This window comes from Agelaius tricolor, unplaced genomic scaffold, assembly GCF_023055355.1.
Source record: "Agelaius tricolor isolate 1412-34295 unplaced genomic scaffold, bAgeTri1.0.p SCAF_13, whole genome shotgun sequence".
In the NCBI taxonomy this organism is placed as follows: Eukaryota; Metazoa; Chordata; class Aves; order Passeriformes; family Icteridae; genus Agelaius; species Agelaius tricolor.
Genome location: NW_027269273.1, coordinates 20,957,801 through 20,976,656, shown reverse-complemented (window position 1 = coordinate 20,976,656; position 18,856 = coordinate 20,957,801). Strand labels below are relative to the sequence as shown.

The window sequence follows — 18,856 nt, the reverse complement described above, 5'->3', positions numbered from 1 at the left end:
TCTGTGTTTAACTCCTCTGATTTACTTACACAGACTGATGTTGGGATCTCATGCTGTCATGGTCTTATGTTGAAGGACCTGCATTATCTCAAAGATGAGAGAGTAGGGGCTCAGAGAGAGCTCATTGTGTGCTTTCCTCTGGAATGACAGGTTCCTGTAGGGCCAGGGAGCAGGAAGGCAGTGCCTTAGCACTGGCAGTTCAGAGGACAGCAAATGCCTCTGAACAGGGAAGAGTTAAGATCAAGTTTCCTATCTCTTGGCTTTGACCCTCGTTGTATAATATGTTTGTGTAACAAAGCTCTAAAGTGTTTTGCATTGCTGTTCTTTGTGGTTCAGTAAGGACCTCACTGAGCTATTTGTTTATGGTTTTGGTATATAAAGCTCTTTTGGGACACTCATAGGCATGGGGAGTATATTTCAGCAGAATAAATCCACCATCTCTAAGCCATGTAAGTTATGAGGGAAAATGCAAGGCCAATTAAGGGCTTAATTTTGTCTCTAATGCATTTGCACAGCGCAGGAAAGAAAGGAGAGGAGAGTTAGTGCTGATGAGCAGCATTTCAGGATAGGGATGGAAAGTGGGGTTAAGGGCAGTCTACTGTGAGGTATCTTTGGATCTTTTGGTATGTCTGAGGCCAGGGGTGGGAAGAAAGGCCATGTGATTACACAGACATACAGCTCAGAAGGTAAAAGAACTCCCAGGGGTACTCATAGTCCTTGCAGCTATTTCTGTTGGAAAGCAGAATTTCTTTTCAGCTACAGCTCTGCAGTGGTGCCTGAGAGCTTGAACATGACTTCCTTATTTCTGTGAAAGTAAATCATTTGTGAGCAAATTGGGGAAGAAATCGATGTAAATTTTAAAAAATAAATTTAACTTAAACACTCCAACTTTTGCTTACTTTATGGATTGTTCATAATATAGCTGAAGGAATTTGTAAGAAACACTCTGCTTTATCTTTATGCTGTTTCCAGTCTTTTCTTATTTCTTTATGGGCCCTTAGAAATTTTAGGCAATGACACAATAAAAATGTTAGAGAGCCTACTGGTATGTTTTATGCAGCTGGGCTTTTATTAAAATGTAAAATACTGCTCCAGTAGATCAGACTGCTAGTTTCTCATTTTTAGTTTTGTTCTTTGATAATTCAAAGGGGAATTTTTATAAAAATAATGGCTTTGATTTCATTCATTCATTTTTGAGCAATTATAATTTTCTCTATTACATATATGCTGCAGGTATTGGACTTGAAGGTAAGTTGTTGAAATTTTTTTAATAAATTTTGTGATCCCTTCTTGCGATAGGTCTAGAAAGGTTTTAAAAATGTGGCAATTTATGGACCAGTCTGATATTGAAACCATGCGAAGTCTGAAGGATGCTATGGCACAACATGAGTCATCATCTGAATACAGGAAAGTGGTCAACCGGGCACTCAATATTCCAGGCTGCAAAGTTGTTCCTTTCTGTGGTGTCTTTTTAAAAGAGCTCTGTGAAGTTTTGGATGGAGCATCAAGCCTCATCAGACTCTGTCCACGATATAACTCCCAGGATGAAACATTAGAGGTAAATGAAACAAATATTCTAAGATGTTATGTTCTTAGCCAGTGCTTTATTTTATATAATCTTACACACAGGCATCATCAAATTAAAGTTTTCTAAACCAGACTGTTACTAGACTGGTCAGTTACATTGATATCAATTTAATTCCCATAGTTCCTTAGCAATTTAGATTTGGTTGTTTCTACCTAGTTCAATATCAGACTACTGAGAAATCAGCATTAGTAAAAAAGGATGTTGTTTATACTTTGGATTAAGTAAATATGTAAAGCCTGAAATGTGTTATTATTTTCTGCTAAATACTCTGACCTTCCACTTAATTCACTGGGAATTGGAAGTTTGCAGTTTCTTAAAAACAGAATTTAGAAGCTCAGCAGATCAAGCTTTTCCTCTATGGAAAAAACTATTCTTATGAGTTCTATTATTGTAGTTTGAAAAGAAAAATGTTCCTGTTAGATGAAGCATTGAAGACTGAGGCTTTTTTTTAAGTTTCCAGGAGTTACTTTAACTTGTCTTATTTGATTTATGAAATTATTTGGTCTGTTTTGTGTTGCAAGTAGGTACAAAATTCCATGGGAAGCAATTAGGAAATATGCACTAAATGTTCTTAATAGTAAAAATTTCTACAGTGAGAAGTAGATGACACAAGGTTCTATTTGTAGCTGTACTAATCTTTTCGACATCTCTATAGTTTGTTTCAGATTACAGTGGACAAGATAATTTCCTACAACGAGTAGGCCAAGATGGTTTAAACAATCCAGAAAAAGAATCAACAACAAACAATATCTTTCAAACAATTCGGAGCTGCAATCGCAGTTTGGAGTCTGAAGAGGGTGAAGATAATGCCAGTGAAGGCAGCAGCTCAAGGAAAAACTCCTTGAAGGACAAAAACCGCTACCAGTAGGTCTCATTTTATTTACTATCACCACTTCTATATGTCATGGTTTTAGTCTTCGATTTTCTTTTACCAAGGCTTGCCTTTTGAAATAAGAGCAACTTTAGCATTTTTCCTTGTATTTATCCATTTCCAGTTCAGAACTTTTCTCCCCTGATACTCAACAGCTTGGAAACTCTCTGTATAGCTATATTTTCCCTCATGATGTAATTACTTCCTCTCATGATAAGGGTAAATCCTTTTTGTCTTACACAGAGAGCTTTAAAAATCCACAGTTACAATTACAATTTTGATCTCTAGCGACAGGAATAGCACCAGGACATATTTGTTATCAGAGCTCAGAACATTATATTCTGCATGCTCAGGCAGTGTTCTGGCCCCTTCTAAAAAGGTTATTTATTATCCTTTAAAAGACTTCTTCTTTTAAGGACATGTTACTTTGAGAGGTTTCAGTTTTGTCCAGGAAACATTCATGTGTGAGTACATATTTTGAATTTTCAGGTTGCTGTAGTCCTGCTATTTTGCAAAGATGTTTACTTCATTATGCTCTGTGTAAAAAAAGCCCAGTGTTCAGTAATCTGATTTCACTTCGAAGACCACTCTTGAAGACTGTACTAGTCACCAGCAGGAAATACAGGAAATGCAAAATTTAGGACATCACAGGACGTTCTAGAATGTTGCTTTGCAGAGAAGTTTCATTGCAAAGCCCATGTAGACATAGGTGTGTCAGGTCAGCTTTCAACTAAGTAACTGTGTTAGACTAACTTCAAATTAAGTAACAGAACTTTAGTGCTCTGAGGTAAAGCATTGTAAAATTACGTCAGGGCTTGTATAAAAACATGCTTAAGTCACTGCTTGAGTTATTTTACTAATAATGTGTGTCAGAAATATCAGTATGTTCAGAACTATCCAACTTACTTCACCTACTTAAACATTAAATCTAAAAAGTGACTGACTGAGAGGCAACTGCTATCTTCCTGTTTAAAATGCATTTATTTCATTAACATGTAATTCTAAATTTCATTTAAAATAAATAATCATGATTTCCTGAAAGAATGGTTTCTAATAGAATTATTCACATCTGGCTTTAGTTGCTTCTAGGAAGTGGTGCACTAGATTAAGCCAAGAAAGACAGACCCACTTCTCTGCCCACGTATGCTGTCTCTTGACTTACTTCAAATAGCACTTTCAAGTACTAATACTTTCTTCCAGGAATTATTTTTTTATTAATTAATATGCTTTAAAAATCAACTTGCAAATCACAGTTCAAATGGTGAATAAGCAAGGTATATAAACACTTCACTTGGATGAACAAAATAGAAATTAATGGAGTTCCTTTTTCATGTCTTTATGAAATAATTTCTTGGTAAATTACTTATGCTTTATTCATAAATGTAATCTACTGAGTTGCACTCCAAACTAAAGTAGGAATTCAGTTTTTTAAAAAATCCAGTGTGAATCTGAAACGAAAATTTAAAATTTAAATGAACAAAACTGCAGATGTGTTTCCTGGTTCAGGCCACTACCTACTCAGTTACAATTGTCAGTACTTCTGATGCAGTAAATACTGATTTTAACAGTAAAATGCTTGTAGGAGAATAGTTCTGAAAGTACTGATTTAGCTCAAGTGTCTCACAGGCTTTGGAAATTCCTTATTCACTTGCCATGTTGTTCCTGGGCATGCAGAGAACTGGGTGAGGTGCAGGAGCAAATTGCTATGGAGGCAGAAAGGCCATGTTCTGTTGTACTTGCATGGAGGCTGTGTTTGGTTTATTTTTATTCCTATGAACAGCTAAAGGGTTCTAAGGAAGAAATTTAGTCCTCTTTCTGGTGAGACCTGTCATATTTGCATACAGTATTATAAAATCCAAATTATAACATAATTATGCATTATCTGATAATTGTAACATTGTGGTCATAAAGGCAGAAAAATACACTGCAAAACATGTTTCTCATTACTTTGTAATTGTAAGAAGGATTTTCAATTAGTTTTTCTTTTGATGATTTGGATTAGTATTGTGGAACATGAATGCACCAAAGCTGGTAGGTTAATTTGATTTGAAGAAAATGAAAGGCATCTAATAAAATCAGTGGGTTGTGGGTATAATTACTTTCCTAGTTGCGTTAGCAAATAAGCTCTATCACTCTATAGTCAGTGACCCATCTAATTGCCCTGGATTTCTGTACATGCCAGATAAATATCAAACATTAATCTTTCTTAGAACTCTGTTCTGATGATTAATAAATTTTTAAAAAATAAAGGTATGCAGGAAAATGAAAAAAGAAAAACCCACCAAGCAAATTTGAAATAGAGTTTTTATGGAATTGTTAATTAGTGAGTGACCTATGAAGATACTCCTTACTTTGAATCATTGCTTCATTAGCCTGATCTTCATATTAAAACTTTCCAATTACAGTAAATAACGTATAAAATAGTAGGGGAAAACCTCAGGTTGTTTTTTTCTTTTTGTATACCTTGCAATTTTCTCCTCTAAAACTGCAATCTGTGTCACTGTTTCCTTTACTTTTCATTTCCTTGCCTCTCAGGGCAGCGCATGTAAAGAAAGGCCCTGGTCCAGCCCAGGCTCTGTAAGTGCTCTGAGGAATTGGCAGCGGTGTCGCTTTTGGCAGCTCGTGTCAGAGGCTCCATTTCTGTGTGTGCTTACGTGTGTGTGCTTGGCTTACCTGCTTCTTGTACATTCTAATCTGCAGCCTGCAACACGTGAAACCAGGCATAAGCAAAAGTCTGCCATTTCTGTCTCTGCTGTGATAGACTCCTCCAGCCATGCACAGCTACTCTCCAAACACATGTTATAGCATTTGTACAGAGACTTGTTCCATTGTTTTGAGGGCATAGGGAAGAAAGAGCTGCTTCAGTTGCTTGTTTCATTTTAAAATGTAATTTTATATAATACAGATCAGCTCAGTTAAAACGCATGACCTTTATTTGTAGGAATATTTCTTGAAGAAACAAAGCTACACATAAGACCAGTGCAGTTATTTTGTCAGTCTCTTCACCACAGCAATAAAACCTCAACCTATTTGCCACTTTTTTTATAAATTTGGTGAAGAGTCTGCAGTCTCACCCATTAATAAATTCATAAAGGAATCATTGCTGTATGGAATAAAGCAAAAATTCAGATTAATTTGTCATCCAGGTAGAGGAGAGTTTGAGGAAAAGCTGATGGTCATCTGTGCTGTTTAGCATTGGGGGAGATGGTGTATGTGACTTGGAAACACAACATGAGTCATCTTTGGCTTAGTTGGTAGGTAAGGGGCAGGAACTGGGAATACTGTGGTACTAGGAAGCGGAACCAAAGAGGGTATTAGGATAAGATATCTTGAAGGATATGTAGAAGAAGATGGTTTGTATTCTATTGCCTGGCTATCGTTAGGAAAATGTGCTTCATTAGTTCTGTTGTACACAGAACAGTTTGTCTGTGTCTATGTTCACTGAAGTACCCAAATATTGAACATTTGTGCATTCATACATGTTAGAAGCTTCTGCAGGGAAGACATTTCATTTTCACTACCTCTTCTATTAGCTCAGTATTGTTGCTCTGCATCTACTGTTTCTAATTTTTGCAAAATAGATCAGAAATTTTGGTTGCTGCACACAAGTTTATGTTCATATTTTCCTTAAGTAAAATAAAATTTCTCATGGAAAGTATCTGATAAAATTCTTTGTGCATTCTTATGAGGAAGATATGTATTTTAACCAGTATTTTACTTGTTTTAATCAGAATATTATACAATGTGAAAGGTCTGCACATTAAATCAGTAATAGAACAGAGATTAGAAGTCCTGTCTGAAATACACTATATCCTGCTAACAGTTTCCACATATGGCACTTAATATTTCAGCTGAAGCAATCTTACACAGAGGATTTAGAAACTGGTATCACTTGGCCTTAAGAACCAATCAGACACTCTTTATTATTAATGCAAAGTTTGGAAAGTTCTAGGAAAGTATAATCATACTGTTTCAGGAGTTATAAGTAATTGTAGCAGCATCTCTTAATTGATGCAAAATTGCAATAACATAAATTGTAATACTTCAAAAATTACACAGATTCCTGCAAGTCCCAATTACATAGTGATGATAGTATTCCCTTTATTTAAACTACAGCAGAAAAATACTCATCAAGCATAGCACAAGTCAGCACATGTATCACTAAATATAAATCTCTCATCTTTTCTCACATGCAGATTTCTCATCGGCGATCTTTCAGATTCTGAAAGTGACATATTTGAGCAGTTGAAAGAATGGGACACCAGTTCAACAGAAGAGCAGCAAAAAGCTTTCTGCCATGGGATAGAACTCATTCCCTGGTACGTGTTGTCCATCAGGGCTGACGTCCATCAGTTCATGCAGCAAGGGGCGACCGTCATTCATTACGACCAGGAGACACATCTCTCAGCTCGCTGCTTCCTCCAGCTCCAGCCTGACAATAGTACTTTGACTTGGACAAAACCCACCACAGTTTGCCCTGCAAATGCCAAGGCAAAACTGAGTGTGCTGGGCAATACTGCTGAGCTTGGTAAATACCAGTTTCTTGGTAATAGTGGACTGGTGGAAGGCTTTTTGGACTTGTTTTCAGCCAAGGCTGTATATATGGGACACTCGGGCATTGATATGCACACTGTGTGTGTTCAAAATAAGCTTTGCAATATGTCCCTTGAAGAAAATGGTATAACACTACTTTATGGACTTCAGACTACTGATAACAAGTTGCTGCACTTTGTTGCTCCAAAATACACTGCCAGAATGCTGTATGATGGATTGCTGGAATTGACTAAAGCTGTAAGAAAAATGAGGAGATTCCCTGATCAAAGACTACAGTGGCTACGGAAACAGTATGTCAGCCTTTACCAGGTAAAAGATGCTGTGATTCTCTATTAAAAAGTTCAAAGATATCAACAGCTTAATGTAATGCAATTAATTTCCATCATAAGTAAGATTAGATTAAAGATTAACACTAAATCTCCAATTTTGTAACACGGATTAAGCAGCAAGATCTGATTCTCCACACAAGGTTATGTCAAACCTTGCAAGTTTTCAATACACTGAGGTTAAATTTTTTTTCTTACAAAGCTCTTCATATGTTTGGAATTTTGAAATAAATATTTTATTAAATACAATAGAAAAAAGCAATGACTGTAGTTTAAAAGGGCGCCAGAATAATGAGTGATAATAGTTAGGGCCAAAAGCATCCCCAAAGCAGCAAACAAAATAGCCCTGGGGAATTCACTCAGTAATCAAAAATTGTCTCCTCTTGATGTTTCTTTCATTGGTTCCTCAGAGATCTATATTGTTGCTTTAAAAATGTGTCCTTATTCTCCTTGTTTTGTTAACACTGAGAATCTTTGTAGGAGGATGGAAGGTTTGAAGGCCCAACCTTGGCTCAGGCTGTTGAGCTCTTTGGAGGCAGACGATGGAGTACAAGAAGCTCAGGCACGGGATCTCTCACCAAAAGCACTGAGAAGCCCAATGTGCAGAGAAACAACACTCTGGGAATCAGTACAGCTAAGAAAAAGAAGAAAGTACTCATCAGGGTAGAATATTTTGCTATTCATGTGTTTAGTTTCCTCCTTGTAGTCACTGTATAGCTGTGTTCTGAACCAGAGAAAAGAAGTTTGATGATGATGATGATGATTTTAAAACTGTTTATTGTCATTTCAAGTTTGAGGATTATTATTTTCCAGTAGTTTGTTCTTTTCTCATACTTGCAGCATTGTTAGGGTGTGTAGGTGCCAGGGCTAACAGAATGGGACAGAATCTTCATGCAGCCTTTAGGTGCTACCTCGGTATAAAGATAACATACTGGTGGTGATAAAAATCTTAACATGCAAAGTGGTGTCTGGAGGTTGGTGTAATTTTTTTTAATCCTTTATGCTTTCATGTTTCGAAAAACACTACGATTGTTATTCCACATTGCATTAGCTTGCATTTTATCTTGTGTGGGTGACAGGAACATGACCTAGTCTGGCTGTCTCCTCTTTTCCTGGACAAAACTGTTTTCAACAGTAGGCAGGAGAGAGGAAAATGCAGGACTAGCACCTCTATGCTACCCACATTTTCTAGTGGGCAGGTAGAAAGATTCTCAAATACAAGATCCATTCTCTTTAGAGCTCCAGTGCACCAGTGAAATAGTGTAAAACCAGCTGCAGCATTCTAGAGAGGCACAATCATTATCTTCTGTGTGGTGTCAAACTGAGGTAACACCTAATGGTCCCATGCTATGTATCTGTTTACGTTGTCTCTTTTCTACTGTTACTGGCATCACAGGAGTCTGTTTCGTAAGGAATAGCTGATTTATCTCATGGTTTTGTTACAGATTGTACTGAAATGAAATGCAGATAGTAGGTTTGGGATGTTTATTATGTTGCTCATTATTTTAGGGTGAAAGTGGAGAGGCCACTGATGATGAAATGGCAACTCGGAAGGCAAAAAGCTGTAAGGAATATCGTAATAGAAGTGGTTCAGATCCTCAAGATATTGATGAACAAGAAGAACCAGGTAAACATATTGCTTCAGTACTTAAAAATCTGTCAAGGTTTTGCTCAAAGCCTTTTTATGCAGATATTTTTTGTAGTGTTAAAAATAAACTTAAAAAGCTACTTTTGCAGTTGAAACTCCAAATCTGTGAACTCTGAAATTAACTTCTTTAGTTGTTCATGATTGTTCTTTCATTTAGTTTCAGTAGCATTCCCTATCTATTCAGATAAAATACATTCATAATGTTGTTCAGTACATACTTTTTTAACTGTTTTGGGACAAAGCTGGAATCCTGCTAGTGTCTTACTATGTTTTAATGAATTTTCATATAGGTCTCCTGGACAAAAGCATTTTTATTGGGCCAAATGTAATTGTGATGAAAACTTTGTTTTCTCCTTAGATCAAAATATTATTATTAATGCTTCTCCATCTAACAACCTTCCATCAAGAAGAGCTCACTCTCTGACAGCATCTGGATCTCCCAACTTAGGAGCCACATCATCTTCACCAGCAAGACCAGTCTCCTCTCCTGTAATATCATCAAGCAAAAGTCAGTCTAGGTAAGGGCAAAATCCATTTGATTGAAAAAAGAAAAGAAGCTACTATTACTTACTTATTATCTTATGTGGGGTTTGTGCCCAACTGGCAAAATCTGACAAAAACAGTGCCAGAAATGTCATTAGCCTTTTTGTAGACATCTAAAACACATTGTAGCAGAACACAAGACATTTAAGCTGAAATGCCATGAATCTGAGGATGGCTTTGTAGCAAGTCCCTGAGCAGCATGTTTCAGTTTATATCTGTTACAGAAGCAGATTGGAATGCTGTTCCCAAAACTGCACAAATACAGAGTTTAACTCTTTTTCCAAATCTTCTCCAAAATATAGTTATAGGCATTTTCTGTACAGTGAAAATCAACAGAAATGTTATAGATGTGTGAGCTGAGGTTGTGAGGTTTCTCAGCATAAATAATTTCTACCTGAGGGAGTAATAACCTGTGCTGACATTCCTGGTGATGGCTGAAGTACTATCTTGGGAAATGGAGGAACCAATTTGGAATCTCTTACAGGTGTCTTTTTCTTGAACATTCATCCTTTTTGTGCCACTTAGGCAGTGTAAAAGGTTTTGCTGTTGCAATATGTGCAGTATCATAGTGCACTATTATGTTAATGCTATAGATACTAATGGTGATGGTAGTCGTAATTACAGTATTAATAATAGCTCAGAGATGTGGACAGTACTTTATAACATACAAGAAGACAGTCTCTACAGAGGCTTTCCAGTGCCTTTCTGGAGAAGGATTGCTGAAATATCATTATGAATATGAATCTTGGGGGTTCCAGGAGAGAACAGTAAACAACAGAAGGGATTACTGCTGCTGATAGAACATTTTATTTGTAGAGACACGTCTTGTACAGTGGTTTCAGTTGTGTATTTCTTGGGGATTGTATTTATACTTAAAATAGTTGGATTTGGCAACAGGTGTGATTAGTAGAGTCACCTGTGAACATGTGTGGTTGGGTTAATGCTGCTTTGTGAGCCTCTTGTGTTCCTTTTGTTTTTCACTGTCATTCACAAACTTGGATTTGTCTTGGCAAGCAATTTTTTTTTTGTAATGGTGAGAACAGCTTTATTTTACACTGAACTGAAGAAATAACTGCTTTACAATCTCTAGAAAATTATTTTGTGTTTTGCAAAACTACTTTTTGCTTTTATGCCAAAATTGTAGTTGTCTCTAAATTAGATTAAAAGGTTCAATGGAGAGCTCACATTCCCTGGAAAAGGACAGCTAATGTTCTTTTAAATCCTCTCAGGCTTGGGTTTCTGCATGGATCTGTGTGTAGCTAAGCACTGTGGACCTCCCCCAGTTACCACAGGTTTTCCCTGGTGACATTGCCTGGCACTTCCACAGCATCACTTTGTAGAGCAGCCCCAAGTTTGCTATGACCCTTCCTGACAGAACTTGCTTGGGATGTACCTTATAGCTGTTTCATCTGTCCTGAAGGAGTCTTCCTAAAAACAGATTTACATATTTGACCCATTATCTTGACCCTGTTTTAATGAGCCATTAAGAAATTTGGAGCACTGGAGAGAGTTTTATTCCGAAGTAGCTTGCAGCTGCTTTTGTCATTCCTTCAAAGCAGATGGGCATCTGATGAATTTCCAAGTTCCTTGGAAATCTAGTGCTGTTTGTAGAGTGGAGGAACAGCAGGATGGTTGATAAGATCCTGGGACACAGAGGACGACGAGATATGGACATAGAGGACAGAAAACTAGAGTTGGTGGCCTTTTTGGGAAGAGAGAGTAAGCCTCCTCACTCAGCAGTCAATCCAGACTGCTACTAATGGCAATTTTGGTGGTTGGTGATGATGGAGTTTTCTTGGGGATTTTGGCTTTTTTATTTAAACCTTTTGTTTGTATTGTTTTCCCATTACTCTGGAAGAGAATCTTTAGTGATCCGATTGGGTGAAATGGTGAGCATTTTTTTCTGCTCTTGGTCTCCCATTTGGTACCCTGCAGTTCCAATCTGTTTTCTGGAATCTAGAGGCTTTCCTCATCATGGTTTATTTTTCCTGTCTTATAAAAATGCTGGGAATTATTTTAGCTAAAAAAGTTTTATGCAGTATGTCAGTACTTTCCATAGTGATGTCAAACAAATCCAATATTATCAACTAAAGTAGATGGTATTTTTTAATACTTTTAAATCACATTTTGTTTTCAATTGCATGCATCCATCCCATGCCAGGAGTAAACTCAGGAATCTGGTCCAGCCTATTTGTGTAGAAAGTCACCTGCTTGCAGGCATGTCCTTAGGAATACTGGACAACAAGCTGGTCCTGTTTTTCCATCACAGCTGTCTGAACTATTTGTACTTATCCTGATGGCAAAATTCGTAGAAGAATGGATCAGTCAGTATATTTGAACATTACAGAGCATTAAATCTGACATGTGATCTGAAGGAAATACTGTAACTTGTGCAGTTAATTATGGTTCAAACTAGATAGTTCTTGATATTTGTGTTGTTGCTTAGATCCTGCCCTTTTCAGGGTGCTGTTGCTGGCAGATCCCATTCCTGTAATGTGTGTTCATTGGTGTTTAGGCCCAGGAAGGGGCTCAGCATCTCAGCCCCTTATTGCAAGTTACTCCATGTAGTTCACTAAGGACTTGTTCATACTGCTCAAGTAAGGCCTAACTGTAATTACTAGTGCAAATCCTCTAGAAGCCTAAAGATTTTGGGACGTGACTTTTGGAAATGTGCTGGTTCTACTTCAAAAATGCAGTTCAGCTGCACAACTTAGATTAATGATTGCAGTTACAGAACAATCTATTTTATTATTTTGTCTTCAATGGACCTTATACACAGCCTGCATTACAAGAATATTGGCATTGTTTTCTTTAAAGGGAAAATAAGTGCTTTCATTTGTGCCATGTGCATGAAGCCTTTTTTCACATGAAAGTTTTAAATTGCATAATATACATTACTCATTCTGATAAAGTTTACAGTTGTCTTGAAGAAAAAAAATAGCTGCTATAAACCAAGAAGGTAGAAAACATCATTATGCATCTTAGAAGATGATGCTTTATTTGCTTCATCCAGCTTTGGTAATAAATGCATTAAGGAGAGCACAAATAAACTGTTAATACACTAATGCATAATATTTCAGTTAAGTAGAAGTTTAATGTAACCAAACTACAGCAGTCTTTTTTTGATTTAGCACATGGAGCAGCAGTAGCTGGCATGGCCGTGTCAAAGGAGGAATGAAAGGATTTCAGAACTTCATGGTGTCTGATAGTAACATGACTTTTGTGGAATTTGTAGAGCTCTTCAAATCTTTCAGGTAAAAGATTTTTTTTTTCTGTACTAATTTCATTCATCCAAGTTTATAAAAGAGCAAAAATTGAATTTTTCTGTTCTTTTTGCAGTGTTCGTAGCCGCAAGGATCTGAAAGATCTTTTTGATGTTTACGCTGTGCCTTGCAATCGATCTGGCTTAGAGCCTGCTCCACTTTATACTAATTTGAAGATTGATGAAAATAGCAGTGGATTCCAGCCTGATTTAGGTTTGTTAAAGAGAAAAATGCAATTGTTAGACTGCTGAGCAGTTTCAGTTATTTCCCTTAATAAAATGTGTCTCCTTATCAGTTACAAGTGTAAGTAGAGGACTGCTGCCATGCCTCCACTAATACTAGTTAGTGGACTATAAGACAAAAATGAAGGGAAGGAAAAATATTCCAGCTTTCCATTAGCCAGATATATTTGTCACTGGTAATAGCAGAGGGATAAAACTTGTTGCTGAATGGCTGAGCCCAGGGATCTGTACAGGTTGCAGGAGTCCTGGAAGGGCTAAAACACTGAGCAAATATAGTGAGGAGAAATAAAGAGGCTGTGCCCTGTGTCCCATTTGACTGTTTTTTTCTTATCTACTTCCCTAGTGGATCTGCTTTATTTGGGATAAAGGGGAAGGAAGCCTCTGTCCCTCTTTACATTTCTCAGTTACCATAATCTAAGTCTGGGACTTTGGCCACATGTAAAGAAAACAGTCTTTCTGCCAAGCAGCTTGTGGAGAGGGTGCAGAACAATTGGCATATGAAACTGGAAGAAGATAAAGGGAAATTGAACAGGAAGGTGTGGGGTTGCACAGAGTGAAGGAAAGGCTTTGAGGCTGTTTGTGATGGTGAGATGGAGCAGGAGAGTCCTGGGTGTGTAAGAGGCCGTGGATCCATGTTAAAGGTTCCAGAATTTTGTTCAGAGTAATTGGATACTTGTAATCTGCTCACATGCATGCTTAATTCTCTCTCTTTTATTAGTGGGCAGAAACAAGATGATTTTGTTCTAATTTACTGCTAAAACACCCAGTGAGATACTTGTGTGTATTGTATACTAGGTTATATTCTATACAGGATATGTAATACACATAATTGTTTAGCTTATACTTTTATTTCCTCATTTTTCTTTTAAGATTTGTTGACTAGAAATGTTTCAGACCTTGGTTTGTTCATTAAGAGCAGGCAGCAGCTATCAGACAACCAGAGGCAAATATCTGATGCTATTGCTGCTGCCAGCATCGTAACCAATGGTACTGGAGTTGAAAGCACCTCACTGGGAGTGTTTGGAGTAGGAATCCAGCAGCTGAACGACTTCCTAGTGAACTGCCAAGGAGAACACTGCACCTATGATGAAATCCTCAGTATTATCCAGGTCTGTAATACAAATATCTTGCATTTCCTTTTTACTAGAACTCCAGTTACTTCTGTTTTCCCCATTAACATTGTGTGTTGTTCAGAATAGCATCTGTGTGGGTATCTCCTTTCACACTGATACTGTCTCTACAGTTTGCTTGAATTTAAAATTTAATACTATCTTTATTTTGGACTAGAAAATTGTACGGATGTCCATAAATATATCCATTAAAAATGCAAATAAATAGTTTTATTAGCAATGTGTACTTTAGTAGAGAAGGGATGTCACCACCTACAAAAAGTGTTCATGACAATTTTTTTATTTTTTCTTTGTCTGGCCCCGTATTTGATTGAGCATAATCTTACATTGGAACTTTAAAAAGCACCATTTCCACATATTAATGTTTTATTGTAAAAAAATCTTCCAGAGCAAACATGGCCACTTTATTCACTTATGTACCATGGCTGAGGATTTTAGAAACTGTGTAGAAAACTTTTTATTCCTTCAAATTCCTCCATGTGTAATTAATATACTCCAAAACTAAGTCCCTGTTTAACAGTTAACAAAGGCTAAAAGCTATATATAACTATGAACATGTAAGATAGAATTGCAGAGTTTAAAAGACTGAAATTCTAAAGAAACTTCAAGTTGGAATACCACAACTCTTGTTGACATGGTGGTATGTTGTATTTAAGCATATTAGATAGGAGTAGGACACCTGATCATAAATCTTTCTTAATTGCAATTTAATGGCTGTCTCTCCTTTGAACAGGAGGTTGGATTAGGCAACATCCCTTTCAACCTGAATGGCTCTTTGATTTATGATTATGATTTTAGTATGTTTGTGTAGTCATTTGTAAAACACACTTTGCAGGCACCTGATTCATTATTCACAAAAAGACTGTGTTTAAATACTAACTGTTTAGTGCTATGAGCAGACTACATATAAAAACAGGACAAGACATGTTTCTAAGAGTTTTATTATTTGTCTGTTTGATTTCTTCCTCCTCATAGAAATTTGAACCTAGTGTGAACATGTGCCAACAGGGGCTGCTATCTTTTGAAGGATTTGCAAGGTAATTACTTTTGTGCTTTTTTATATATATATATTTGTATGTATATGTAAAAAGATGGTACCAGTGTATTGATGTTTCTCAGAGAGTCACAAAGTGCTCATCACAGCATAAAATTTCCTCGCATCTTCTCACTTCTAGATTTTTGATGGATAAAGACAACTTTGCCTCCAAAAATGATGAGTCACAGGAGAATTCTGAGGACTTGCACTTTCCTCTCTCATATTACTACATAGAATCCTCACACAATACTTACCTTACTGGCCATCAGCTTAAAGGGGAGTCCTCAGTGGAGCTCTACAGCCAGGTATGCAGGATTGGATTGTTGTGTAGCTTTCAACATGAACTTGTTTGTTTTACTGGCAAGTTTCAGGAACATGACCTTTTTGCTTTGAAAATCTAAATGTCCTAAACCCCTGCTTGCAAAACGTTGGAAAACATGATGTGTGGGAAAGCTGCCTGTAAGCACAGTTGTGCTCAAATGCCTTTTCTAAAGCAAAAAAATGGGTTTAGTTTGAGATTCATAGCATTTAGACACCAGTCGGTCTGACCCAACCTACTAAAATTAGACTTTCCCACAGGAAAGACTGATCTAATATTTTAGTTCATTCAGATGTCAGAAACACTACTGAGATACTGTACATTGCACTGCAAAGACTAATTTCAAATAGAACTATAACTTCTAAAAATGTTACTTCTAGGAATATTCTACAGTTTTTAGACTTTATGTCTGATTGGTGCTGATGAGGGAAGGAACAATTTCTCCCTTGGGCTTTCAGTTCTGTACTTGTTTGTGTATGTGTATGCATATATATATATATTTGTGTGTTTACAAAATGCTGGAGAAAGCATCAAACTTCCTGGCAGCAGTGTTTTCATTATGCTGAGGGTTAATGACTCACCACTGAGAATGGACTCATCTGGTGTCCCCTGTGCTCCTTCACCTGGGGTTGTAGGCAGAGAGGTGAGGCTGTTTTAGGAAATCCTGAATAACACAAATGCACTGAGTAATGCAATTGCAGAGGTTCCTGTAGTGGCACTGCACAGTGATCTTAGTATTGTGTTGGTAATAGATGGGAAGTGAGATAGAGATCAACTGCCTTCAAAGTTTGCATGATTAAGAAAAGCTTCTTCCTGTCCCTCAAGTACATGTTGCCAGCTGAAGGGGCACTTTGTTCTGGCTCAGTGTGTCTGGCTCTCACAGAAGTGGTGGAGTGCCAGCTATGGACACAACTGTCTGAAATAAAATTATTCATGTTTTGAGTCATTTTTTCTTTGTTCATGAATGGTTTTGCTGGAAATTGTTTTAATTTTTGGGTTCTTTCTGTTCAGTAAAATATTAACTTGTAGTACAGATGACAGGCATGCTAAATACTGATCACAATAATAAGCTGGGCTGGCAAAAGATGGATTAGCTCATCTCTTCCTTCATCCTTCCTCTTTGCTTCCTTGGTTTTCTAGCAATGGCTTTCTAAAATAAATAAATGAATAATTTAAAAATTGATGAATGAATTGATGGCTGTAAATAGCTTGATATAATTGATTAACATGGCCTGGCACATTTCCATTGTAACTATACTCATAGAAGTTTCTTAATACTTCATTTTCAGACTATCTTTTATTTATAAAACTGATAATAACCAAAAAAACAGCAAACAAACTGCAGGTGCTTTCCCCATAAATGATCATGAGAGCAACCTGAAATAAATTGCCATGTTGCTTTATAGCTGTTTTTGCAGGTAGAAGTATGGGAGTGTTTCTCTCTCTCAGAAAATTAATCTATACAATAAGAACCACCTTCTGCAAACAGATTCCATGTGTCCTGTATGATACCATGAATTTCAAAGCTTTTTGGTAATTCTCCTAAGAATATACATGCTTTGCTTAATTTTCCCAGTCTTTTTCAATGGGAAATAAGGAATTCAGTTAGGGAATGCAGTTAGCTGGGGACTGTACATCCCATGGGCTGTTCACTTCACAGAGATTGCTCTTTGCAGCAATTTTGCTAAATCACTGGGCTTTCATTCAGCTCTGCAATGTCTGTCTTCTGCTTTGATGGCATGACACTGTAGTTTAGATGTGCTTACACTCTTCAATTGCATTATAGGTTCTTCTACAAGGCTGCAGAAGCGTAGAATTGGACTGCTGGGATGGCGATGATGGGATGCCTATCATTTATCATGGGCACACCCTTACTACAAAGATCTCTTTTAAGGTATGCTGGTAATGCATGTAGAAACAAAAAAAAGGGAAGTTATTTTTTCTGTAATGAAGGGGGGGAAAATTGCCTACTAGAAAAATACAAATTCTTATGTGCTAAAAATTTTAATAGAATATAAACTATAGATTATGTCAGACATGAAATTCTCAGCGGTAAATATGCTTTCAAGTTAGTTTTTGTAGCATATGTAATGTAATTTTCTGTCTTTTTGTTGGTACCTAAGTAACAAAAATAGGTGTTACCACTTGTGTTGTAACAAGATGCCAGCTTGCTTTGAAAGCACAGGGTGGCCTCTTCCTTCTTGCAGAGGAAAGCAGATGTCTCCCCTCTCAGCTAGCAGTAGGTTGACTGAGAGCTGCAGAATGCTGCTGTGTTCTTTCAGTGCCTCTCTGTGTCTGTCTCTGGCAGGAGGTGGTGGAAGCCATCGATCGCAACGCGTTCATCACCTCCGACATGCCGGTCATCATCTCCATAGAGAACCACTGCTCACTGCCCCAGCAGCGCAAGATGGCCGAGATCTTCAAGGTGGGCCCTCCACTGTGGTCAGGTATTCCCAGCACAACTCCTGGGGCTTTCCATAACACATCACCTGTTCTTGATGTTTCAGAATGTATTTGGAGATAAGTTGGTGACAAAGTTTTTATTTGAGAGTGACTTTTCTGATGATCCCATGCTGCCTTCCCCTGGCCAACTGAGAAGAAAAATCCTGCTTAAGAACAAGAAGCTGAAAGCCCATCAAACACCAGTGGATATATTGAAACAAAAGGTACAGTCCTTCCTTAAGAGCAAGCAGTGAGACCCAGCTCTTGTTAGAAATAGTTCATTTGTGTTTGAAGTTTTTGCTAACCCCAATGTACAGCAGAATAATCTAATGCACATTCATGCTTGGATAGTTCACAGTGGATTGCAGTGCTTTCAAAAGCAGATGGCACATATAGTAAATTATAGCTACAGCTTAACTAAATTTTAGTGTCTATTAATTTTATAAAACTTCATAATATTATGATTAACACCATATGCCCTGTGTGACAAACATAAATAAATCTTTTTCTCTGAGGTTTTAACATTTACTATTCATGTTTACTGAAAAGTAGTCATATGCATTGAGTACGTGTGTGTATTTACAGTATGTAGTCATTTTTGGTAGAGTTCTGCTTTGTTTCTTTTTTCAAACTCAAGCCAGTCAAATACTTGATTTTTTAATTGACTTTCTGTGGGATACTCTGCTACTCAAATGGTGTTTATTCCCATTTGAGAATTTTTTTGATTTTTAGAATTTAGGCCTGCATCTCAAGTAGCCTCAATCTAATAATGTCTATGGTTAGTCAGCAGTTCAATTGAATCCTTGAAAAATAATTGCCATTACTCAAAATGTAAACACAATTGCATTAGACTTAAATTCTTGTTATCAGATGAGTAAATCACACTGATCATAC

General features: G+C 37.1%; 1 protein-coding gene across 5 annotated transcripts in view; it reads left to right on the top strand.

Moving 5' to 3' along the window:
* Positions 1 to 18,856, top strand: part of PLCE1 (phospholipase C epsilon 1) — a 139,939-nt gene that overhangs the window by 98,007 nt on the left and 23,076 nt on the right. For 4 of the 5 annotated variants that reach the window (XM_071439119.1, XM_071439118.1, XM_071439120.1 and 1 more), the window contains 15 exons: positions 1,300 to 1,558; positions 2,244 to 2,452; positions 4,995 to 5,036; positions 6,656 to 7,322; positions 7,820 to 8,002; positions 8,849 to 8,966; positions 9,346 to 9,505; positions 12,662 to 12,784; positions 12,870 to 13,006; positions 13,906 to 14,144; positions 15,141 to 15,202; positions 15,341 to 15,506; positions 17,307 to 17,414; positions 17,829 to 17,945; positions 18,028 to 18,186. In XM_071439119.1, coding sequence (XP_071295220.1) covers positions 1,300 to 1,558; positions 2,244 to 2,452; positions 4,995 to 5,036; positions 6,656 to 7,322; positions 7,820 to 8,002; positions 8,849 to 8,966; positions 9,346 to 9,505; positions 12,662 to 12,784; positions 12,870 to 13,006; positions 13,906 to 14,144; positions 15,141 to 15,202; positions 15,341 to 15,506; positions 17,307 to 17,414; positions 17,829 to 17,945; positions 18,028 to 18,186 — 2,749 coding nt within the window. The remainder of the gene's footprint in view (positions 1 to 1,299; positions 1,559 to 2,243; positions 2,453 to 4,994; positions 5,037 to 6,655; positions 7,323 to 7,819; positions 8,003 to 8,848; positions 8,967 to 9,345; positions 9,506 to 12,661; positions 12,785 to 12,869; positions 13,007 to 13,905; positions 14,145 to 15,140; positions 15,203 to 15,340; positions 15,507 to 17,306; positions 17,415 to 17,828; positions 17,946 to 18,027; positions 18,187 to 18,856) is intronic. The other variant, XM_071439121.1, reaches the window with a different exon arrangement.